This window comes from Ammospiza caudacuta, chromosome 24 (assembly GCF_027887145.1).
Source record: "Ammospiza caudacuta isolate bAmmCau1 chromosome 24, bAmmCau1.pri, whole genome shotgun sequence".
NCBI classification, from domain to species: Eukaryota; Metazoa; Chordata; class Aves; order Passeriformes; family Passerellidae; genus Ammospiza; species Ammospiza caudacuta.
In genome coordinates, this window is record NC_080616.1 from 1,691,303 (window position 1) to 1,714,923 (window position 23,621).

Consider the following 23,621-nt stretch of genomic DNA (forward strand, 5'->3'; position numbering starts at 1 on the left):
ATCACATGGCACTGTCACGCCCCTTGGCACGGCTGTGACACACTTTGCTCATCAAACAGCTGTGGCAAAACCCGGATCCAGCCGGGGAGCAGCCCGGGCACAGGGCGGGAGCACAGGGGGGACCAGGAGGAACCAGGAAGTGCTGGAGACAGCAGAGGCACCGTGACCCCCCCATCCTCCCACTGCACCAAGCTGGGATTGCCTTAAGGCCGGTGAGGAGACGCCAGGGACAGACGGCGTGGGCAGGGTGAAGGACACATCTGGTGGTGGTGTTGGGGTTTGGGGTACAAGGGGAGCTCCCCACCCCCCGCAGCAGCGCTGAGGTGTCAGAGCCGGTGCTGTGGCTTCATGCTCCCGGCGGCTGCTGGAGCGTGGCAGGTTGATGAGAAAACAACTGCTTTGATGTTCCCATCAGCTGGAAACACAGCAATGGGGGCGGGGGGGGGGGGGAAGAGGGGGATGGGGGGGTGTGAAGGGGAAAAAGGGATTGGAGAGGTAAAAGGGGGGTGGAGAAGGAAAACTGAGGACAGAGAGATGCCTGCAGCACCCCCTGCCCATGTACAGGCAGCATGGAACCCCCCTGGCCCTGGGATGGGGACACAGAGAAAGGTCCCCACCACCCTGGGGGTACCCGGAGAGTCACTCCAACTTTCAGCAGCCCTGAACTACCACATTACTCTCAGTCCTGAGGGATTTCCTTGGGGAGAGGGTATTTTTTTTTCACTTCCTAAACTTTTCCATGTTTTCATTAAATCTACATAAATTGACCTAATTCAGCCCCAGGGTGGCTCTGGGGGTGGAGGGCACCCAAAACTGCCACTGTAACTCTGCTCTGGCCAGGGGAGGGAGAAGGGCTGTCCCTTGTGAAGGACAGGGTACACCTCCTCTGGGGGACTGATCGCTCCTGGGGCAGGTGCCAGCCCCAGTCTATTGTTTCCAGCTCTGGATCATGGAACACGGACAAAAATAATTGGATCAGAGAAAAAAAAAAAATCCTGGCCCAGATTAAAAGCAGACGCGGGTCTGAGGAGGGGGGAGGAAAACTCTGGGGAGGGGGGCAATGCAGACAACCCAGGGAGAGCATTTGGGGGTTCACCCGCTGTCCCCAAGGTGGACAGATCCTGGTGAGTGACAGTTTTTCTTCACAGAATACCATGTGCTGGACTGGGAATGACACGTGGCCGTTGGGATTGCCCCCCCCCCCTGCTCCTTGTCACCCCCCAGCAGCACTCAGGGAGACCCCAATGTGTCTGAGGGGTAGGGACTTAGGGACCATGATAGGGTGACACCAGTTGGGGTCCCAAAGGAGACCGTCGGGCTCTGGCCGAGCCACTGGGAGCAAAGACTGCTCCCTGGGCCCCCAGGAGGTCGGCCACTCCCTCCCCCCTACAGGAGACACCCCATCCCCAGTGCCACCGGGATGCCCGACCCCCACCTGTCCCCTCCTTGTCCCCCCCATCTCATAGGGAGCGGCCTTCCCGTGCTCCGGGACTCCGTTTCATCGGTGTGCGGGGGGAATTTGGGGGTGGTTGTAGCGGGGCCGGTGTGTTATCGGTTGCCCACCCCCATCCTCCCCGCCCCCCGCCATTCCCGGTGCCGGTACCTCCTTGCAGACGTGTAGCTGCTCTCCGGTGCGTCCCGGTGACACGGTGACAGCCAGACACAGCGCCAGCGGCATCCACCGGGCTCCGGTACCGGCCATGGCGGCGGCAACGGCGGCGGCAACGGCGGCAGCTCGGCCGGTGCGAGCACCGGCGCCGCTGCCCCGCCCCCGCCAACGGCCCGGCCTCCGCGCACCTGCCGCTACCTGCCCCCGCCCCCGGGAACGGGAACAGAACCCCCGGGAACGGCACCGGGCAGCACCTCCGAGAACGGACACCGGGAACGGTGGGAATGGCACGGGCCATCGCCCCAGGGAACGGGAACGGGCAGTGGAGCACGAATAGACTCCCTTGGAACGGCAACTGGCATCGCCTTCGGGAACGCTTGCCATGAGAGCGGCACCGGGAATCGGTATCGAGAATATTATTCATGGGAATGGCACCGCGCATCGGTATTGGGAATAGAGACACGGGAAGGGAACTCCCGGGAACAGCACGGCCAAGGTTACACCCGGGAATGGTATCCTGAGATTGGCGCCGGGCACCGGCACCGGGAGTGCTATCCGTGAGAACGCCGCCGGGAACCCCATCATCCTTGGGAGCGTATCCCCGGAAACGGGACTGCGAATGTGATCTCCGGAACGCGTTCCCGGGAACGGCATCGGGAATTTATCCTCGGAACGGATTTGGGAATGTTACGCCAGGAACAGCACCGGGACCGTCGCGGGGCATCACGCCCCCGGAACAGCCCCTCCTCCCGCCGCCCGGGGCTGGGGGCGGACCGGGACACGGCGAGGGGCGGTCAAGAGCCCCCCGCAGCCTGGAGCTGCCTCCACCCCACCGGAGACTGGGTGCCACTCGTGTGCCCTCAGGCCATGTCCTCACGGAGCCGGGCCAGCCCCACTGTACTGGGGACAGGACACGGGACACATGTGGCTGCATATCCTGGGCATGGAGGACATGAGGGACATAGGGCGTACAGGGGACATAGGAACACGGGGGACACAGGAACATCAGGGACACTGGGAATACAGGGGACACGGGAGAATGGGGGACACCGAGGGACACGGGATACAGGGGATATCTGAACATGAGGGACGTAGGAACACAGCTGGTAAGGGGCTGCAGAGGGACACTGGGTACACAGCTGGCATGGGAATGCAAGGAGATTGGGGACACAGGGGGACATGAAGGCTATGGACAACACGGGAACACCAGGGACATGGGGAACATGGGCATATGGGGGCCACAGTCACAAGAGGACATGAGGGACAGAGCTGCTAAGGTGACACCGAGGTCTCAACTCTGGTGGCAAAGGGTCACCCTGTGGGTTAGAGGACACTAGTGACACATGTCCATCTGTGGTGACACAGGGATGCCAGCAAGTACCACGGGCAGGGGGGACACGGCCACAGGAAGGAAACATGCCTGTCCCTATGGCAGCATGGGGACAACCCCACGCCTACTTGTGCCACAGCTAGAGACAGTGGCATGGGGTGGCCATGCCCCACGGCATCCACAGTGTCCCCCTGGCAGATGAAGCCTGCCAGGCACCATTAAGCTGGTGACCTCCTCTCAGAGGCCCTCTCCCCATAGCAAGGCCACCATCAGCAGTCACCGCAGCTGCTTCTCCCAGTAATGCCAGAATCACAGCCGCCCCCTTTTCACCTCTGTGGCTGTCCTCTCAGGCTCATCCTCTTGTCACCACCCCTCAGTCACCCACCCTTACTGTCCCCTTGGCATAACTACGGCCATCCTCTTGTATCACCACAGCTGTCCTCCTGTTATCACCATGGCCATCCTCTTGTCAGCAGCATAACTGTACTCTTCCAGTTTCCACAGGGGCTGTCCCCTGGTTACCATCACAGCTTTGGCAGCACCATGGCTGCTCTTTTTGTCACCATGGCCATCCCCCAGCCTTCACCATGGTTGTCCCCTTGTGGCCATCCTCCTGTCACCATCACGGCTATTCCCATCCCCACACACTCCCAATAAAACACAGAGGCCGTGCTGCATGAAGTTCGTAGGTCTAATGAGTCCCCGGTGTCCCGCGGGGCCAGCAAGGTCCGCGCTCAGCTCACAGACGCGGCACGGTGCCACGACAGCCCCGCGTACAGCCTTTGTGCCGCACACAGCTGCAGGGCCCGGCGAACCACCGCCAGCACGGCCCGGAGCGTGCAGACCCCGCACGGCCAGCACGGAGCCCGCAAAGCGCGAACGGAGCCCGCGGCAGGGCGCATTTCCCGCCTCGCCGCGGGGCTCGGCTGGCTGGGCCGGGATGAGGCTGGGGCGGTTCGTCTTCCGCCGCTGTCGGGAGCGGCTCGGTGTCGGCCCCGGGGCTGCAGACGTGGGCGCGGGTCAGAATCGCAGGGCGCTCAGCGGCCGTGGCCTCGCCTATCTGATCGACTCATCCCGCCCGGCCCAGCCGCACAGCGCCCGAGGGCTTCGCGGCGCTTTCTTCTCACCTCGGCCCGGCGGGGCCCGGCCGATCGAATAAGATCAACGTGTAGGGAGGTAGGGTGGCTGGCGCCACACACACACACACACACACACACACACACACACACACACACACACACACACACACACACACACACACACACACACACACACACACACACACACACACTCTCTCTCTCACAGGCGCGCACGCACACACACACACGCACGCGCACACAGCCACAGCCACTTCCGCTCCGGCCCTTTATCTACCGTAGCCGCGCCGAGCACGCCGGGAGGGCGGCGCAGAGCTCTGGCGCGCCCCCGGCCGATGGGAGGACCGCCAAGCACCGCCGAGCGCCGCCCGCGTCTCCCGGGCACACGGGCGGCTCAGCGACGGGCGGCAGGCGGGGCCGGGCACACTCACCGCGGGCAGGGCACAGCCCTCCGTGCCCCTCGCTGAGGGGCTGTATCGCTCCCGGCCCCAGAGAGCTGGATGAACCGGGCCAGGAGGCTCCAATCAGCATTCCCCACCCCCCCACTTTATTTGCACAAATCCTCCTCACCCCAGGACTCATAACTACAGGAGCCCTCCACCCCATGGGAGGCAGCCTCCAAGGACCTCCTCACACACACCCAGTGGGAGCCTCAACCCACACCACAGGACCCCCAAGCAGGGCACCAACTCCACAGGAGCACCCCCAGCCCCACAGGACCCCCAGGCCAGCACTGCCACAGAGGAACCCCCACTTTATTTGCATGTGGTGGTCCAATATTTACAACCCGGGGGCGTCACCAACCCCCCACTGCAGGAGACCCCCCTGAGGGCCCCCCACGCTGCAGGGGCATAGGAAGATCCCACAGATCAGGGGGGACCCTGCCAGGCCCCTAGAGCCTGCCATGGTCTCACCAGCACCCTGCTCAGCATCAAGAGAAGGGGCTCACAACTCAGAGCTGGGTCCCCCAGTCCCGGGGGTCCCTTCACCCACTTCTCTACAGAATTAACGAGAAATCTTTTTCCAACAGTCTAAAGGTGCTCTGTTGGCCCTCACAGTTGCCCTTGGTGGGCTCAAGGAGAGTGATGGGCCATGATGGTGCCTGGGTTGCCACATGCAGGATCCAGGTTGCTGCCAAGGGCAGGACTAGGGGTGGTTCAGGGTCGGTACCAGGGTCTTCAGGATCAGTACCAGGGTCTCCAGGGTCAGCAATGGGGTCTCTGGTTGGTACTGGGACACAGGGGTCAGTACCAGGATCTCTGGTCCATAGTGGGATTGTTGGAATCAGTCACAGGACCTCTAGTCAGTCCCAGGTCTCTCTCAGGTTGCCAGCAGGTCTCCATGTGGTCACTTTCCCACAAGGACGTAGAAGGCCATGAGAAGACAGGACATGGACACAGCCACGTGCAGGCGGGTCCCAATCACAGCAGCTGTAGGTGGGACAAGGATGGGGTGAGGCCCCATGTCCCCATGCCAGATGCATCCTGAATCCCTGTGAGCCCATCCCAGACCCCATGTTCCCATCCCAAACCCCAGGGTTCCCATTCCCAATCCCTGTGTTCCTATCCCAGACCCCAAAACCCCCATCCCACATCTCTGTGTCCCCATCTTGGACCCAATGCTCCTGTCCTAGACCCGACCCCAGTGATCCCAGCATCCCCATCCTGTACCCCAGTGTTCCAAGTGCCCCACCCCAGTGATCTCAGCACCCCCGCGCCATACCCCAGTGTCCCAAGTGCCCCTCACCCTTGTGGCAGACTCCCCAGACGCCCCTGCGCTCGGACAGGAGCCAGATGCGCAGTCGGGGCACCTTCCGCAGGTACGCACAAGTGCAAACCAGGAGCAGCCCGAACACCAGGAGCCCGTCCAGGGAATAAACTGCGGGGAGATCGGTCGGGGAGAGGTCAGGGGGAACTCCGGGCCCCTGCCCAACCCCCCTGCAAAGAGACCCCCACACTCCGTGTGAACAACCTCCCATCTCTGCCCCTATGAGGGGATGCAGACTCCCCGGGATCCCCCCGAAAGGGACTCACACTGCCCGTGTCCCCACCGACGGCACTCAGAACCGCCAGTACCCCGTCCCCGAAGGGTCACAGTCCCCCAGCCGCCTCCCAAAACTTCCTCTCTCTCAGTACTTCCCCCACATCAGCCCCTTCTGCCCCGCCGCCTGCCGGTACCTGAGTGCTCTCCCCATGGTGCCCCATCAGGCTCCCCGCCTTCGGAACCCCCAAAACCCCCCGTACCCCCCTCCCTCCATGGTCCTTGAGGCCCCGAACCCGCCCGGACGCCCCGGCCCCTCCACTCCCCAGTTCCCACCACCAGCCATGGTGGCCTCAGGACCCTGTACAACCCCTCGTTCCCCCGTTCCAGCATTGGTTATGCCGGCCCCGGTTGTCCCGAGGCCCCCCTCGGTAGCCCTGGGCCCCCCGTTCCCACCGTTGGTCATGGCGCCCCCGCACCCCCCCGGCCCCCGCGGCGCCGACGCGACAGCGGAAGCGGGCGACAGGCACGGCCAGCCGAGCGCCGACCCGCGCGACGCGCATCCTGAGGAGCAGGCGGCCTCAATGGAGCGCCTATCGGGAAGGTGCGTGTGCCGCCCCGGTGCGGCCCAGCAGCCCCGGTGACCCGAGCGCCGCGGGAGCTGCCGGTGCGCCCGGCAGAGTGTGAACAGCCCCCATCCTGTCCCCAGTGACCCCTCAGTGTCCCGCAGTGCACTCAGTCCCCATTCCAGTCTTCCCAGTAACCCACCAGTACTCCCAGTAATCCCCGGTCCTCCCAGTACCTCCCCAGTGCAACCACACCTCAGTGACCCCCGGATTTCCCAGCAACTCGCAATCTCCCCATAACCCTGCAGCCCCCGGTATGCCCCAGTCCTCCCAGTACCTCCCCAGTGCAACCAGTCCCCATTGCAGCAACCCAGTAACCCACCAGCACCCCCAGTAACCCTCAGTCCTCCCAGTATCCCAGTACCACCCACGTGTAACCAGTCTCCATTCCAGCCCTCAGTGAGTTCCAGTCATCCCAGTAACCCCCCAGTACAATCTGACCCCCAGGCTCCCCTGTAACTCCCAGTCTAACCCTAAGGCCCCCTCTCCAAGCACCCAGTCCTCTATCCCAGTCCTTGCCAGTCCTCCCCAGTAACCCCCAGGTTCCCCAATGCCTCCAGTATTCCAGTCCTTCCCAGTAACATCATATGCCACCCAATCCCCATCCCAGTATCCCCCATAAGTCTCCCAGTTGACCCCCAGCGCGCCCAGTAACTCCCTGTATCTCCCATAACACCCAGTGCATCCAGTCCCCAGCCCAGTTTCTCCCGTAACCCTCAGCTCCCACAGCAACCCACACAATCCAGTGGTCCCAGTGCACCCAGCCCCAGTGCTCACAGTGCTCACAGCACCCCCAGGGCCCCCTGGGTTCTCAGTGCCCACCAGTGGTCCCTGTGTTTCCAGTGCCCCCAGCGGACCCCAGTGCCCCAAGGTCCCAGTCTTCCCAGTGACCCCAGTACCCACCGTGTTCCCAATGCCTCCAGTGGCCCCAATGTCCCCACAGTGGTCCTGGTGCCCCCAGCAGTCCTGGGTGCTCCCAGTGTTCCCAGAGCCCCCATCAGTCCCTGTGCTCCCAGCAAACCCCGTGCTCCCAGTGTTCCCAATGTCCCCAGTGTTCCCAGTGCCCTCAGCCAACCCAGTGCTCCCCAAGTGAGTCTGGTGCTCCCAGTACTCCCAGTAGACTCCAGTGCCTGTCCTGGAGTTCAGCCTGAGGACCCCTTGCCCTCCTTGGGTTCCAGAGCTAACGTGGAGAACATCCATTCTCCTGCTGCTCCCTTGCACCCATGCACCAGGGCCAGCCACAGCTCCCAGCAGGAGGGACATCAAGGGTTCATTTATTTGGTCTCCACTAGTGACATCTTGGCCAGGGTGACAACAAAGCCTCGAGGAGCAGCACAGTGCTGGGTGGCTGCTGGCACTAGGGCATGGGGCTGTGGGACCCAGGGGAACAGGGATGGCGCGTGATGGGTATCCCAAGGACAATGGGGATGCCAGGGGTGATGGAGACACAGGGACAATGGGAACCTGGATGTTATGGGGACCAGGGGGTGGTGGAATCCCAAGGGTGATGGGAACCTGGGGTCCTCAGGAGCAACGAGGAACACAGAGACAATGGGGATGCTGAAAGCAATGGAGACTTCAAGGAGTAATGAGGACCCTGAGCGATGATTAACACCCCAGGGGTGATGGAGATCCCAAGGACAGTGAAGACTTGAAGGTTATGAGGACACACAGTACAGTGGTGACACCTGGACTGATGGGGACCCCAGTGGTGTTGGGAACCCCACTGGGGATGAAGGGACACAGGGACAACAGAACACCAGGGGTGATGGAGATCTTGGAGTGAGGGAGACCCCAGGGACAGTAGGCACCCTGAAGGTGAGAGGGACCCTAAGAAGTAATGAGGACCTTGAGGGATAGTGAACCCCCAGGGGTGATGGGGACCCCAGGGACAATGAGGACCCCAGGAGACAATGGGGACCTGAGAGGTGATGGGCACTTGATGGGTGGTGGGTACTTCAGGGATAATGAGGACCCTAAGAAGTGATGGGAAGATGGGGTGGCCTGAGACCACAGGGTGGCCTGGGACAGGGACACTTGCAAACAGGGACCCTGAGGGTGCTGGGAGCAGCAGGTGAGGACTCTGAGCTGTGCCACCACATGACCACAGGGACTGGGGGACACAGGGGCTGGTGTCCAGGATCTCACCCTGTACTGGCATGTGGCTCCTCCCCATCCCCTGGTGACTCTGTCCCAGGTTGTGCCATCCCTTGTGGTGACCCCATCACCGATGACCCTTTCCCACTGGTGACTCCATGCTTCTGGTGACTCATCCCCTGGTGCTCCCATCCCCTGCTGATCCCCTTCCTCTCAAGAAGGTGACAGGAGTGATGTTCTCTCCCTGGACCTGGCCCCTGATGGCCACAGGAACATTATTCAGCCTGAGAAGGTGCCAAACCTGATATGGGAATCCTGTAGCCACCAGGACCTGCACTAGGAGCTACCCTTCAGCCATAGCAGGTGGGCATGGGAATGGGCTTGTCTCCAGCTGGGTGTCCGGGTGTGGTGGCTGGTTGAAGCCTGTCCATCGCTACAGGGGGATCCTGCCCTGGCACAGGGCTAAGCTCCTGAAGGTGCTGGAGAGCTGGCGGCTGAGGCAGCTGCAGGAGGAGCTGCAGGGATGCCCACCTGACCTGGAGCAGCAGCTGAGGAAGTGCCACCACAGACTTGAGGAGGTCTGTGATGCCCCTTTGTCCTTGTCTGTCTGTCCCAGCCTCCATCCCTGTATCCAGGCCAGTTCTCCTGCCTTCGCCTCACATTTCCATCCATTCATCCACCCATGTATCCATACATACGAGCATGAATCCATCCCTCATCCATCCATGTGCCCATGAATCCATCCCCCCATCCAACCTCCATACATGAATCCATCATCCATCCAACCATCCATCCATCCATCCATCCATCCATCCATCCATCCATCATCCATCCATCCATCCATCCATCCATCCATCCATCCATCATCCATCCATCCATCCATCCATCCATCCATCCATCCATCCATCCATCCATTCAACCATCCATCCATCCATCCATCCATCCATCCATCCATCCATCCATCCATCCTCCACATGTCCATCCAGCTACATATCCATGTCTCCTTCCCTGGGGACAGACAAGTGCTGATCGGGCTGTTGGGGCAGTTCAGCTGAGGAATGTCCAGGGAAATTGAGGAGTAGCTGAAGGAAGCTGGTTGGGGTGGACACTGGTCAAGGGATGGCCAGCAGTGACCAGGTCGTGGTGACAGCTGAGGGAACACCTGTGTCAGGAGACAATCGGGTCATGGGGAGGGCTGGGGGAATCCCAACCAGGCCCCATGGCTGCCCCTCCTGCAGCACGAGCAGGAGGTGGCTGGGCCAGGGCCAGACCCTCGTCCCAGGTTCCTGCAGGTGTGGGACAGCCTGCAGAAGATGAAGCTGGCAGAGGCAGGTGCCTGACACATGTAAGCCAAAGCCAGCTCAGCAGAGCTCCCTGAGTCCCCTGGCATACACTGGGCAGCCCCCGTCCCCAGCACATCCCAGCACTGGGAACACCACCTGGCACTGCCATTCTGAGTGAGCTTGTGGTTAGGGGTAAGTCCTGGAGCCTTGGTGTCCCCATGCTGGTGACAACCAAGATGCCAGGGTTGGAAGGAGGTGGTAACACCAGGGCAGTGCCAGGGGTGATACGGGGGATGCAGGCAACAGTCTCCCCCTGACCTGCACCTGCCCTGACTTCATGAACCAGAAAACAACCAAATAAAGTCTTTTATCTGTTTTCTTGATGGAAATGGGACAGAGACAGGGATGGGGTGCCATTGCCTTGGGCTAATGGTGCATGGTGAGGATGGAGGGTGGTCATGGTGGCCAGTGGCTCATTTTACCAGTGCTGCCACAAGCCCAACTGCAGTTGGTGTCCATCCAAGGCCTTCAGCCATCCCCTGGTGGCACAGAGCCTTCCTTACTCCTTCAGTCTCCCTCTCCTTTCTTCTTTGTCTTCTCCTGGTGTTTTTTTCCATTTCCACAGTTGAACATGTTTCACCCCCGCCCTTTCCACCTGCAGCTGGGAGGCACCAGGAGAGAGGAAGAGACTGGATTGAATAGGTCTCACTCCAACAGCCCCAGGCTGACAGCACCACCCCGGGCACCAAGGCAGGGAACAGGCCATTGTTCCAGGGAATCTGCACCCCAGACTGCTCCCTGCACTCCTTGCCTGCCCCCTGCATCACCCTGCCTGCACCCTGCCCATTCCCTGCCTTCTCAGCCCATCCTGTCTAGCCCCATCCTATGAGGATTCTTCCCCACCCTGCCAGGTGTAGCAATGCAGGAAGTGCCCAACTCACTCCAATCCAGCTCAGAGGGGCCACAGTGTCTGCAGCATCATTGCCTCACAGCCTGGGAGAGCCTTGGCATCATCCTGGCACAATGGTGGCACCATCCTGGCACTGTCCTGCTGTGCATGGCCAGCGCCAGGACGGGGACAGTGGTTCTTGTGCTTGGCCTATGCCTCCATGGCACTGGGGCTGGAGCCTCAGCAAGCACTAGGCTGTGCTGGGCTGCGGTGCCACACCACACCGAACTGCACCAGCACCTGCAGCGATGTGCCAGGCCATGCTGTGACACATCTATACCGTACCGTGCCATTCCATGCCATGCCACAAATGTGCCATGCCGTGCAGCGCCGTTCCATGCCGTGCAGCGCCGTGCGGTGCAGACGCTGCAGGGCCGTGCGGCGGGGCGGGGACTGGGGCAGATGTTGCTCACCCTGCTCCTCCCTCCGCTCAAGCCCAGACCCGTCCGTGCCCCGGCGCAGCAGAGCCGGCAGCGGCGGCGGGCTCAGGTAAGGGATTCTCCCACCCCGCCGGGACCCCGGGGCCTCCGTCCTGCCTCTGGCCGCCCAGCGCGACGGGGAGCGGGCTGGGGAAACTGAAGCATAGCCAGGCGACGGCGCTGGAAAAGCGGTGTGAACCCCCTGCGTCCCACTGTCCTCCTTTCACTCCCTCCCCAAGAGTTTGGGAATCTTGGGGTGCTGGGGACCCCCTTTTCCGAGGCCGGCGGTCGCTCCCACCCCCGGATCCGCCACCAGCCCAGATGGAAAAGAAAGGAAAACTGGGAGAGGTGCCCAGCGAAACCAGCTGGGGCGGGAGCGAGGGGCCCCTCGGCCCTCCCCTCCACCGCACCCCGACCACCTTTGACCCCTTCGAAGGTGTCACCCTCCCCCGCCTGGCGCACCGCACCCTTTATTTATGGTAGGACCTGCAAGAAGGCAAAGCAAACACAGCCTCGCCTCCCCTCCACCGCCATCGTGGCACGCCCAGGGTGACATGAGGGATGGTAGGGGTGCAGGGTGGGGGGCACCCATGGGTGCAGCCCGGCTGGGGGCGTGGGGACGAGCTGTGTACCCGTTGTTGCCCGCAGGCTCTCGGCGCGGCATGGGGGAGGCCAGTGACATGGACAGCGGGATCGTGCTGCACTCGGGTGAGAATGGGGTCTGGGGCTGTGGGAGGTTTTGGGGTGCCCCTGTGGCCCAGGAGTGCTCTGATAGACGTGTCCCTCCTTCCCAGGCAGGGAACGGAGCACTTCGGTGCATGGGGACACACTAGGGGCACATGAGCTGCCTGGAGAGAGCTTTGGGGAAATGAAGGAGTGGAGGAATGGAGGCTCCCCCTGCGTTTCGGGAGGCATCCCAAGTGTAGAGGGGGGTGCTGTGGACAGGATTTGACTCAGATGGGCTTGGCTTGGGATGGCTGAGTCAGACTGAAACCTCCCTCCTGTGCCCCCCCTCCCACCCCCCAGCAGGGACGTCACACGTGTCCCAGGGGGGCTGAAGCACCCATGGTGCTGCTGGGGGAATTTCATGCATACCCTGGGGCATTGGAGGACCCATGGGTGCTGCTAGGGGAGGAGTTCCTGGATACCCTGGGGGGTTGGAACACCAATGGTTGCTGCTGGGTGGGGGAAACAGGTGTTCCACGGGAGCCAGTACACCCACGGGTGCTGCTGTGGGGGAAGGGAGGCGCAGCTGCTTTGGAGCAGCTGGAGTGCCCATGGGTGTGCTGGGAGGGTCGTGGCTGCTTTTTCCTCCCCCTGCGGTGGAGGGAAAACTAAGGTAGGGAGGCTGTGGAGTGGTGGAGGATGGTACCTGGGTGCTCCCATCCCTCCAGATGTCCATGTATCTGTTCCAGGCCCTGACAGCCCAGTGTCCCCCCTGAAGGAGCGAGTGCTAGTGGGGCAGCGGCAGCAGCAGGCACTGGAGGCCCAGCTGGATGGCTGCATCCAGGAGCTGCGACAGCTGTGCCTGCGTGAGGCGGTGAGCAGGGCATGAGGACCCCCTGCCCACCTTCATATACTGCCATGGCTCTGCTCAGTGTCCCTGTGCCATCCTCAGGAGCTGACGGGGACCCTGCCCTGCGAGTACCCCCTGAAAGCTGGCGAGAAGCCCCCCAAGGTCCGTCGCAGGATCGGGGCTGCCTTCAAGCTGGATGAGATCGCTGTTCTGCGTGGGGTGGTGAGACAGTCCCTGAGGTGCAAAGGTGGTGGGGACCCATCCCATCCCATCCCATCCCATCCCATCCCATCCCATCCCATCCCATCCCATCCCATCCCATCCCATCCCATCCCATCCCATCCCCTCTGCTGTGGAAGCTGCCTAAGGGTCACCTGGAAATGTTGCCATCCCCATCCCATGGGTGGTGGTTAGGTGCCAAGTGCTGTAGGTGAGAGGGGCAGGGGATGCTTTCAAGCATGAGGTGGTGTTGAGTTAATGGGGTTATCCTGGGGTTCCTAAACATAATGTGTGGGATTGGGGTGCCAAGGTGATGGGTGTGGGGAGAGTCCCAGGTGTATCAGGGTGCCAGAATTATGGGAGGAGGTGGGTTCCAAATGTCATGGGTAGTGGTGGGGTCCTAAGCATGATGGGTGGTGTTGGGTTCCAAGAGTGATGCTCGGTGTCCCAGATGAGATGCTGGGAGGGGTTGGGATCCCAAGTGCTATGGGTGGCGTTGGGATGTTAAGCTTTATGGGGGGCTCAGGGGTGTTGAGGTGCATTTCTGAGCGTGTCCCTCGCCCCCAGGACCCTCTGGAACGGGAGCGGGCGCTGCAGCTGCAGATTGCTGAGGCCGCCCGCCGGCTCTGCTGCGAGGAGAACATCAGCCGGCAGGTGCGGAAGAGGCGGCAGACGGCAGCACTCCGGGAGGAGCAGAAGCTGCGGGATCTGGAGCAGGTTCTGAGCCAGCGGCGGCTCCTGGCAGGGCAGCGGGACATCAGTACTGCCAAGGGTGAGCCCTCCGAGCCCCATGGCGGGGGGGATGCTGGAGAGCAGAATGGGGTGCTGCTTGGTTGGGTGTCCCTGGGGAATGCATCTAAATTACCCATTCCCTGTGAATGCACCCCACTGGATGCTGGGATCCTTCATCCCAAGTGCATGCGCTCCTCTGGAGGCATGCCCCTCTGCCATTCTCCTGTGTGTCCCTTCCCAATATGCCATCCACAATGCTGCACCCCAGTTCCCTGGTGACTGCACTTCCCTGGATGCACTCCAACTTTCCATCCCCTGTGAATACAACCTGGTTCTACATTGCCAGTGAATGCATGCCCCTAACACCCCCTGGTAAATGCACCCCAATTTCCCATTCCTGCTGAATATACCCCTTGGACGCCCCCTGGAAGGCCATCCCTGGTACATGCACCTTGCTACACTCTCAAAGTCAATGCACCCTTTTGAAGGTACCCCAATACTTCATCTCTGGTGGTTGTACCCTTGTGAGGGTCCTTGTGAGTGCACCCCAAAAAGAAGTCCCCAGTGCATGGACCCCAATAACTATTCCTGGCATATGTACCCCCTGAATGCACCCCAAAAGCCCATCCATAGTGCATACACCCTGATAAACCATCCCCAGCAGTACCCCACTGAATCCACCCCAGTACTTCACCTCCGTTGACTGCACCCTTCTGAAAGTACCCTAAGAGCTCACCCCTGCCGCTTGCACCTCATAACTATCCCCAGTCACCCGTCCTCAGCACCTGCACCCAAAGGGGGGCAGGATGTGGCCCAGCTGCTGTGTCCCCATCCCAGTGGCGGCCATCCAAGGGGGTCCCCGTTCTCTCCATGCCTGTCCCCTCCAAGGAACAGGGTCATGGTGGTGGCATCTCCTTCCCTGTCGGTGCCCCCAGCCTGCCCATCCCAGGCAGGCTGGGAGCTGCACGCTGCTCAGCAGAGCCGGCCTGGCCGGTACCGCTGCCGTCCCGGAGCGTGTTGGGACAGGTGGCGTGGGAGAGGGGAGTGGAGGCCCGCGGGGACGCGCTGGGTGGTGGCGGGGCCGTGGGAGCGCTTTGGCACCCGGAGGCGGCCCCAGCTCTGTTCTCACAGGGCCCTGCCCCATAGAGCTCAGTGCCTCCGACGAGAGCTCTGTGTTTGACACCGGCCTGCTGAAGGAGGGTGAGGGGGCTGTGGGGACCAGGGGGGATCCCTGGCATGTTCCCTCCATTCCAACCCTTCCTGTGTCCCCTCTATCTCTACTCTCCCTGTGTCTCCTCCATCCCGTTCCGCTGCCATGTATCCCCTCCATGCTGTTCCCCTGTGTGTCCCTTCCATCCCAGCCCCCCACATCTCCTCGCCATACCAACCATCCACCTGTTCCCTCCATACCAACTCTCCCTTTGTGTCCCCTCCATCCCAACCCTCCATCTCTCCTGCAGAGGACACACGGCCACCAGGACCTGCCACTCCACAGAAGTCCCCATCTCCCAAGGACCCCACCAAGGAGGAGGAGGAGGAGTCAGGGCCTGTGGTACCCACCCCTATTCCCTGGCAGGAGACCAGCCTGGACAGACCCTACGAGAGGACCAAAAATCCCAGCATCGACCCTGAGGATGGGGAAACCCAGAGCTCCCAATGCTGTCTTGGGTCCCTGATGGCTGCCCCTGCCAGTTCCTTGGCCCCCAGCAGCCCTGATTCTGCAAGCCCCTCAGTGTCCAGGACAGGGGACCCTTCCTACCGGTTTGTCCCCATCCGGACTGTGGTGCTGTGCCGGCAGGCAGGTTCCAGTGCTCCCAGCACCCCTGAGCCATCAGGACGGCAGGGACAGACCCAATCTCTGAGGTATGTCCTGAGCTTGAGGAGGATAGACAAGGGTTTCTGCTAGGGAGGATGGAGATAACCCCATGGAGAGGGGGATGGAGATAATCCCATGTGGAGGATGGAGCTCAATCCATGGGAAGGAGGATGGGAATGACCCTGTGAAGACAATGGAGCTCAGCTCATGGGGAGGATGTTGGAAATTATCCCATAGGAGGGATGGAGATAGTCCTACTGGCAGTAAAATGGAGCTAACCCTGTGGGAAGGAGGATGGGAGTAATCCTGTGGGAGAGGATGAAGAGAACCTCATGGAGATAATGGAGCTAAACCCATGGGGAGGAGGATGGAGATAATCCTATGGAGAAGATAATGGAGAGAACACCAAGGGAAGTGTGGACCTAACTCTATGGGGAGGATGGAGAAAATCTTTTGGGGAGGATGGACATGATCCCATGGGGAGGGGATGGAACTAACCCCTTGGAGATGATGGAGCTCAGTCATTGGGAGAATGGAGACAATATTATGGGGAGGATTGAGATAATCCCAGAGACCAGAATGAGGATAATCCTATGGGAATGTGGGGAGGATGGACAGAAATCCATTGGGAGGAGGTTGGAGATGATCCCATGGAGAGGATGGAAGTAAGCCTATGGAGAGGATGAACTAATCCCTTGGGAGGAAATTAGATGTCTCCCCACGGGGTGGCTGGCTGTACCCATGGGTACACCTTTCCCAGAGCTTGCCCTGGCTTTAGGGTGAGGGGAAGGGTGCTCCTGCAGCCACAGTGTCTTGCCTGCAGGGTGGACCCATGCTGGCAGCCAGCTGAGCCGCGGGGCCGCAGCGCCACACCCCGCCGGCGCCCCACCTACTACACAGTCACTGTGCCCACCTCGTGCCTCCTGAGCCCCGGCCCTGCGTGCCGCTCTGGCTCCGATGACAGCATCTCCGACCTCTCCAGCATCTCCCACGCCACCTCCCCGGGCAGCAGCAGCCCTGACGTGTCCTTTGCGGTTCCGCTGCCCCTTGCCGAGCCTGGTTACTACCCACGGGGTGCCCTCCAGCTCCTGCCACCTGCTGGTCCCCTGACTTTCCTGTACGAGCAGGATCTGGCCCCGCTGCGGTACCAGCGCTTGGTGCCCTCCCGTAGCCGCATCGTGCGCACACCCTCGCTCAAAGACTACGCACCTGCTGGGGCCCGGGGGCTCTCCAAGGCCGCTGTCACCGAGGAGCTCAAGTCATGGCACCAGCGTGCCCAGCTGAGGAGTGCCCGGCCCCACTCCCTCGACCGGCAAGGGGCTTTCCAGAGACCCCGTGGTGGGACCACCAGGGACGTGCCCATTGCTCATGGAATCCTGTCACTGGTTCAGGTATGACACGGGGTCTGGCTGGGAGTGGCCATGTGGGAGAAGAGAGACCCCCTGGGTGCTGTCCTGCAGGTGACATGAGTTGTTACCCTGAAGTAGTGTAGGGACATGAGGATTTCTAGAGCAAGGGTGAAGGCCTGAGGGAGTCCATGGAGTCCTGTGAGGGTTGTTGGGACAGGACTGGGATTTCAGAAAGGAGCCTGGGGCAGGAACATAGTCTCAGGAGGGTCCTGAGGAGAGGATCAAGGTCCTTTAAGATCCTCTGAGGCAGAACTGGGACCTTCTGAGGGTCCTTTGAGCAGGTCCAAAGTCCCTCATAAGTTGGGTCTGGAGAGTCCCTCATAGTTCCTTGGGCAGGACCAACACCCTGAGTAGGTCTCCATGGGAAGATTAGGGTCCTGAGGGAATCACAAAGGAAGAATTTGGGTCCCAGAGCGGTCCTTGGGGCAGGACTGGGTTCCTGAGGAAGTCCAACAGCCAGGACCAGGGTCTTCTGTTCTTGGGAACAGAAATAAGGTCTTTAGTGTCCTTCGGGGACAGGATGAGGGCCTGCTGAGAGTCCCATGGACAGGTTTGGAGTTCTGTGTAGGTCCCAGGGGCAGAACCAAGACCCCCTGGGGCAGGACTGGGGTCCCATGTGAGTACCTGGGATAGGGCCAGGACCTTAAGGGTGCCTCTGGAGCAGGACTGGGGTTCCATGTAGGTTCCTGCTTTCTCTTGCAGATCCCAAGGGCAAGACAAGGGTTCATGTTGCAGAACTGGGGTCCCATGGAAAGACCAGAACCTTAAGGAGATTACTGGGGCAAAACTGGGGTCCCATGAGAGTCCCATGGGAAGGACCAGGACTTCAGGGGGGTCCCTAGGGCAGGATCCATGTGGGTCCCTGGGGTAGCACTGGGGTGCCCTTGAGCAGGGAAGGATCCCTGCAGGCATTTCAGTGACCAGCTCCCCTTTCCACCTGGCAGTCTCACTGGGACAAATGCACCTGTGGCACAGCTGGGACACAGGCTGGGCAAGTGAGGACCTGTGGTCATGCCCCCACAGCTCCTTCAGTCCAGCCCTTGTGCCAGGATGTGCTCACAGTGGTGCCCCTCAGACAAGGTAGGATGCCAACACCCACAGGGTCTTTGTCCCCCAGGGTCCCCCGGTGCAGGTGCTGCGGCGCTCGGCAGCCGGCGTGCCCGTGCAGGTCTACATGCCCGAGAACGGCGAGATTGTCACCCAAGTGTGAGTGCCATGTCCTCACCCCGGGCGGGAGCACATCCTGGCTGGTCCAGGGGCGGCAGGGACGTCTCGTGCCTCCCCAGCCTGGCATGGGGCACAGGAGGGAGCCACAAGTGGGGTGGCAGGGGCTGGCCCCCACCCTGTGTTCCCTCACTGGCACTGCAATGCTGATAGGGACACTGTGACCCCAGTGCTTATGGTGACCTTGGTGTCACTACGACCCTGAATTTGAGGTTCTGGTCTCTAATAAAAGTGGTTTTTGGGATACGTCACTCTCAGGATGTGTCACCTCCATGTCCCCTCTGAGGTCCCCCATCCCCGGGTCCCATTGGCATTGCAGGATGGGACTCCGTGGATTTGGGGTCTGGCTGTGCTCAGGGCAGTAATGGGGTGATCCCAATGGCAAGAGGGTGCCCCAGATCCAGCTGTGCAACCCTGGCACCCAGTGACCCAGGCTGGGAAAGGGGCAAGGAGTGGAAAGGAAGGATGGAATGGAGGTGAAGGGTGCGGGGTTGGGGTGCAGGAAGGTGGGCAGGAAGGGTGCAGGGGAGGGCTGCAAGGATGGGTGAAGGGATGGGGTGCCGGGGGAGGGAAATAAGGTGCTCCGGGAAAGGATGGGGTTGGAGAAAGGGTGCTGTGAACCAAAGTGATGGGGTGCAGGGATGGGATGGGGTGCAGGGCACGCAAATAAGGAGTGCAGGGGTGGGATGAGGTGGGAGAAGGGGTGCTGGGAGGGGAAATGATGGGGAGCAGGGGGTAGGGAAGGGGTTGAATGTCGGGGATGGGGTGCGGGGAGTGGTGCAAGGACGAGCGAAGAGATGGGGTGCAAGAAGAGGGGAAATAAGGGTTTCCGGGGGTTGCAGTGGTGGGGGGCAGTGCCAGAGACGCTCCGGTCCCCGCCTGGCCCTGCCTGTGCCCGGGGCCGGCGGCGTCGCTCCTCCCGGTGGGGGCGGGCGGGGGCCGGTGGCTGCGGCGGGAGGCGGCGCCGGGGGGACGGGAGAGGGAGGGACACCGGGCAGAAACCGAGCGCCGCGGGGCTGCGGCGTCACTGCGGGCCTGCGCCGGCCCCGCACGGCACCGGACGGCACCGGGAGACGCCGGCAGAAGGAGCGGCCCCGCGGCACCGGCACCGGGCGGCACCAGGACCGGCCACGAGAGCGGCCCCGGTCCCGGTGCCGCCGCGCAGCCGCCGCCCTCGTCCCGGACAGCTCTGAGCGGGGACACCAGGCCCGGCCCCGGGATGGGGCCCGGGGGCCCCGGGAGCGGCTGGCCCCTGGCCGGGACCCTGCTGGTGGCCGTGGCCGCCTCGATGGGTAAGAGATATACGGAAAACAGGGAGGGCCGGGGGACCCGGTGCCACCCTGCGACTGGACACTGTGCCACCATCTGTGACACGGGGATCCCGCTGGGTGGGAGGGACTTCGTGCCACCGGCCGTGACTGTGAGTCGTGTCACACACGGCCCCTTTCACCGGGGGTTGCTTGCAACAAAGTGTTCCCCTGGGCACTGTGCCCACTGCCCCCAAACCCGCCTCCCATTTGCCGCTTTCGGGGTGACCCCGGGAGCAGCAGGGACGGAGCCGGTGGCTGACCGAGCCGGGATGCCCAGCCCCGGGGAACCTGGGGGCTTCCCATGGACGAGCCCTGTGCCTCAGTTTCCCCACTTGTCCCTGAACTGCCGTGATCCCATTTTGGGATGTGTGAATAATGCCACGTGAGATTCCCGCAAAGCCCATTTCCGTGGCTGCTCCGGCGCCTCCGGCCGCCCCCGGACCTCGGCCCGCGGCTATTTCTGGGAAGACAGGTGGCTCCGGACAGAAATAGAGTGGGAAGTGCCACTGGAACACGCGGAAGGAGGGGAAGCTAGGGAGATCTGGAGGATTCTGGAGGGATCGGAGAGCTGGGTGGGATGGAGTGGCGTCTGCAAGGGTGTAGGGTTGGATGGAGTCGAGTATGGGGGTACATAGGGGCAGGGTTTGGAAGGAAGTGGAGTGGGATGGGGCAGGGTATGGGGGTACACAGGGGCAGAATGGAGCAGGGTTTTAAGGGATGTGGGGCAGGATGGAGCAGAGCAGGGGTTTGGGGGTACATAGGGACACCATTTGTGGGCCCATGGGGCAGGACACACGAGGGTATAGGGGATGTGGGGCTGGATATGAGGGGGACAGGAAGCAGCGGGGTATTTGGGAGTGTATAGGGGCATATTTTGGGGATCCATGGGGCAGGACGGACCGGGGTACAAGGGGAATAGGACGCAGTGGGGTACAGGCTGTGCTCATGTGGGAGAGGAAGGGCATGGGGTGCTGCTGATGCCCCTGAGGGTGGTGACGGCCAGGTGCTCCAAGGCCCCGGTGGTGGGTGGCTGTCCACAGTGGCTGGGGGCGAAGACTGCCTGTGGTACGTGGACAGGAACGGGTCATGGCACCCTGGCTTCGACTGCGAGTTCTTCACCTTCTGCTGCGGCACGTGTCAGCAGCGGTACTGCTGCCGAGACCCTCTGCGCCTGCTCACCGAGCGCCAGCAGCGCCACTGTCTTGCCTTCAGGTGCCACAGCCGGGGCTGATGGGGCTGGGGGCTCTCCTGGGCAGCCTGGGTGCTGGGACTGGGGGTGCTGTGCACTAGTACTGGGTGCTGGGGACAGGCAGTTGTACTGGGTGCTGGTCACTCACTGTATGCTCTGGACTGGGCAGTAGTGCTGGACACTGGTATTGGGTACTGGGCAGTGGTATCTGGGCCCTTGCAGTGGGTGCTGGGCACTGGTAGTGGGTGCTGGGCACTGGTACTGGGGGTTGGACATTGGTGCTGAGCAGTGGCAGTGGGTGCTGGATGCTGGGTGCTCTGCACTGGTACTTGGTGGGGGCACTGGGTGTTGGGCACTGGGCACTGTTACTGGGTGCTGAATGCTGTGCACTGGTTCTGAGCACTGGGGAGTGATACTGGGCACTGGGCAGTGCTACTGGGTTGCTAGGCTGTTGGCTCTGGGTGCTGGACACTAACATTGGGTGCTGGGCATTGAGTGCTGGGTGCTGGACACTGGGCAGTGGTACTGGGTGTTGGGTACTGGTACTGGGTTGTTGGTCTCTGGCCAGTGGAACTGGGCATTGGTGCTTTGCAGTGGGTGTTGGGACTCCTACTAGGTGCTGTGCACTTGGTACTGGTACTGGGTGCCAGGCTCTTGGCATTGGTACTGGGTGCTGGTATTGGGTTTTGGGTGCTGGACACTGGTACTGGGCACTGATACTGGGCACTGCACATTGGGGGATGGATGCTGTGGATTGGTCACTGGTACTGGGTGCTGGGCACTGGTTACTCCCACTGGATGCTGGTCACTGGGAGAGGACACTGGTACAGGGCATTGGCACTGGGTACTGGGCACAGCTGCTGGGTGGGCAATGCTACTGAGTGCTGATAGTAGTGCTGGACACTGTCACTGGGCATTGGTTCTGGGCACTGGGCAGTGTCACTGCGTGCTGGGCACGGGGCACAGGGCACTATCAGTGGGTGCTGGCTGGGGGTGTGTGCTGTGGGTGCCTCCCTGGCCCTGCTCCCCACACCCGGGGGTCCCACAGCCCCAAGACCATCGCGGGCATCGCCTCAGCCGTGGTGCTTTTCATCGCCATCGTCACCACCATCGTCTGCTGCTTCATGTGCTCCTGCTGCTACCTGTACCAGCGCCGGCAGCACTCCCGCACACCCCTGCAAGGTGTGGGGCTGGGGGGCTGGGATGGGGGTGCAGGAGGATCCTGTAGGAAAAGTGGGTGGAGTGGGGTTGAGGGGGCCTAGAGGATTTCAGGGGGAAGGGGGGTCTGGTGAGGGGCTGTAGGGATGGGGGATGCAGGGTGTGCAGGAGGAGAGGATCAAGAGGGTCCTGCAGGTCAGGAGGTGCAGGGTTAGGAGGACCTGGAGGAATGGGAGGGTGCAGGAATGGGGGATGCATGGACGGGGGTGCAGGAGGAGGCTTGGTGAATGATGATGCTGTAGGTACAGGGTGGGGGATTGGGGGGGCCTGGACAGAGGCCTGTGGGAATTGGTGTGTGTCTGTGGGCTGTAGGGGTGGGAGGTGCAGGAGGGTCCTGTAGGTAGAGAGTGGAGGGGTTTGGGAAGAGGCAAGGAGGGTGTTGGGGTAAAAGGTGGAAGCTGAAGGGATGAGAGATGAGAGGGAGCAGAAGAATCCTGTAGGTGTGGGGTGGGGGGAATGGTAGGGGAAGCAAAGAGAAGGGTAGCTGTTGGAATGAAGGGGGGGATCGGGAGGGTGGGGGGTGGACTGCAGGAATTAAGGTGTAGGAGGAGGGGTAGGGTATGGGGGTGGGGAGAAGGAGAGGTGCTGAGGTACACGGTGGAGGGATTGTGGGGGGGATGAGGTGGTGGGACTTGAAGGGATGCGGGGGGGAAAATTGTGCATTGTGGTGAGGGTCTGGCTGACACCCCAGCGGCCACCAACCTGAGGGCCACCACCACTCTTAGGCACCATCCCTGTCCCTGTGTCGGGGTGCTGCAGACCTCCCCAATCTCTCCCACAGGCCCGGAAATTCCCCTGTCCAGCTACCACCCCGCAGCTCCCCCAGCTCCCTTCCCCGTGGACCCCAAAGCCGGCCCTACACCTCCCCAGCCTGGCTTCACCCCCATGGCCATGTACCCCCCGCCCGGCCCTGCCGCCCAGTACCCCATGTACCCCTCCGGGCCCCCCATCTACAACCCCACAGGTGAGCACTGGGGGGGAACGGGGACCCTCCCTATTCCCCGGGGGGCCTGGCGGCCTGGTGACACCGCACCTGCTCCGCCCGCAGCACCGCCACCCTACGTCCCGGCGCAGCCCAGCTACCCTGGAGCATGAGTCCCCGCGGGGACCCCCGTACCCGCCGCCGGCCAGCGGGGCCGGGCTGGGGACCCCAGGGACCCCCCCTGGCGCCGGGGGGCTGCCTTAGCCAGCGCTGGATCGGGCTCTTCCCAGCCATCCTGTGGTGATCCGGTGCCAGCAGAACAGGGCGGCCCTTGTGCCGCACACTGGGCCCTTTGTGGGCGCCTTCTCCCCCGGCTCTGGGTGCCAGTGGCCCCGAGCAGCTGCGGAGGGGTTCCCGGGGGGACCTCCGAGGGCCGTGCACCGCTGTCTCCCTGCACACTACCCCCGGATTCACCCCCGGCTCTTCCCTCCGGGGTTGGCATTAAACCATGTCTTGTGCCCACAGCCTGGTGTTGTCTCCCTGATTCTAATGGGGAAAAAAGGAAGGGCAACGCCCCCAAACCCTTCCCGCGAATTGTTATGTGGGGAAACATGAATTCTGCTCTGTCCCTTCTGCTCCCGAGACTTCTCCCTCCCAAAATTGTGTTGGGATGGGT

General features: G+C 62.0%; 3 protein-coding genes, 1 non-coding gene and 1 pseudogene across 5 annotated transcripts; 3 read left to right on the top strand and 2 right to left on the bottom strand.

Annotated features, from left to right (window-relative positions):
• Positions 1-3,954: 3,954 nt before the first annotated feature.
• LOC131567850 (small Cajal body-specific RNA 2) lies at positions 3,955-4,246 on the bottom strand. Its single transcript, XR_009275670.1, has one exon. It is a non-coding gene; the product is annotated as a small Cajal body-specific RNA 2 (non-coding RNA).
• Positions 4,247-4,770: 524 nt separating this feature from the next.
• On the bottom strand, positions 4,771-6,532 carry TMEM167B (transmembrane protein 167B). Of its 2 annotated transcripts, XM_058819478.1 has the most exons (3): positions 6,473-6,532; positions 5,783-5,914; positions 4,771-5,466 (listed from the first exon to the last, which is right to left on the bottom strand). In XM_058819478.1, exons 1-3 carry the CDS (start codon positions 6,480-6,482, stop codon positions 5,384-5,386), a joined length of 225 nt encoding a protein of 74 aa, XP_058675461.1. In that variant the 5' UTR covers positions 6,483-6,532; the 3' UTR covers positions 4,771-5,383. The 2 variants fall into 2 exon arrangements, with proteins under 2 accessions (XP_058675461.1, XP_058675460.1); XM_058819477.1 differs by lacking the exon at positions 6,473-6,532 and having other exon boundaries at positions 5,783-6,014.
• On the top strand, positions 6,481-10,079 carry LOC131567554 (protein FAM107B-like; annotated as a pseudogene).
• Positions 10,080-11,980: 1,901 nt separating this feature from the next.
• Positions 11,981-18,392, top strand: INAVA (innate immunity activator). Its single transcript, XM_058819212.1, has 7 exons — positions 11,981-12,098; positions 12,806-12,930; positions 13,009-13,125; positions 13,693-13,897; positions 15,318-15,720; positions 16,497-17,064; positions 18,200-18,392. Exons 1-7 carry the CDS (start codon positions 11,981-11,983, stop codon positions 18,290-18,292), a joined length of 1,629 nt encoding a protein of 542 aa, XP_058675195.1. The 3' UTR covers positions 18,293-18,392.
• Positions 18,393-19,310: 918 nt separating this feature from the next.
• Positions 19,311-23,462, top strand: SHISA4 (shisa family member 4). Its single transcript, XM_058819508.1, has 5 exons — positions 19,311-19,598; positions 20,657-20,828; positions 21,854-21,987; positions 22,805-22,987; positions 23,072-23,462. The coding sequence occupies exons 1-5, from the start codon at positions 19,526-19,528 to the stop codon at positions 23,116-23,118; spliced, it is 609 nt and encodes a 202-aa protein (XP_058675491.1). The 5' UTR covers positions 19,311-19,525; the 3' UTR covers positions 23,119-23,462.
• Positions 23,463-23,621: the final 159 nt, after the last annotated feature.

Coding starts and splice junctions, on each gene's coding strand:
- TMEM167B (XM_058819477.1), bottom strand. CDS start 6,014: ATGGGAGGTTGTTCACACGGAGTGTGGGGGTCTCTTTGCAGGGGGGTT. Junction 5,467..5,782: donor CTGGGGAGTCTGCCACAAGG/GTGAGGGGCACT, acceptor TCCCACCTACAG/CTGCTGTGATTGGGACCCGC.
- SHISA4 (XM_058819508.1), top strand. CDS start 19,526: ATGGGGCCCGGGGGCCCCGGGAGCGGCTGGCCCCTGGCCGGGACCCTG. Junction 19,599..20,656: donor GGCCGTGGCCGCCTCGATGG/GTAAGAGATATA, acceptor GGCTGTCCACAG/TGGCTGGGGGCGAAGACTGC. Junction 20,829..21,853: donor CGCCACTGTCTTGCCTTCAG/GTGCCACAGCCG, acceptor GGGGTCCCACAG/CCCCAAGACCATCGCGGGCA.
- INAVA (XM_058819212.1), top strand. CDS start 11,981: ATGGGTGCAGCCCGGCTGGGGGCGTGGGGACGAGCTGTGTACCCGTTG. Junction 12,931..13,008: donor AGCTGTGCCTGCGTGAGGCG/GTGAGCAGGGCA, acceptor TGCCATCCTCAG/GAGCTGACGGGGACCCTGCC. Junction 13,898..15,317: donor GGACATCAGTACTGCCAAGG/GTGAGCCCTCCG, acceptor TCTCTCCTGCAG/AGGACACACGGCCACCAGGA.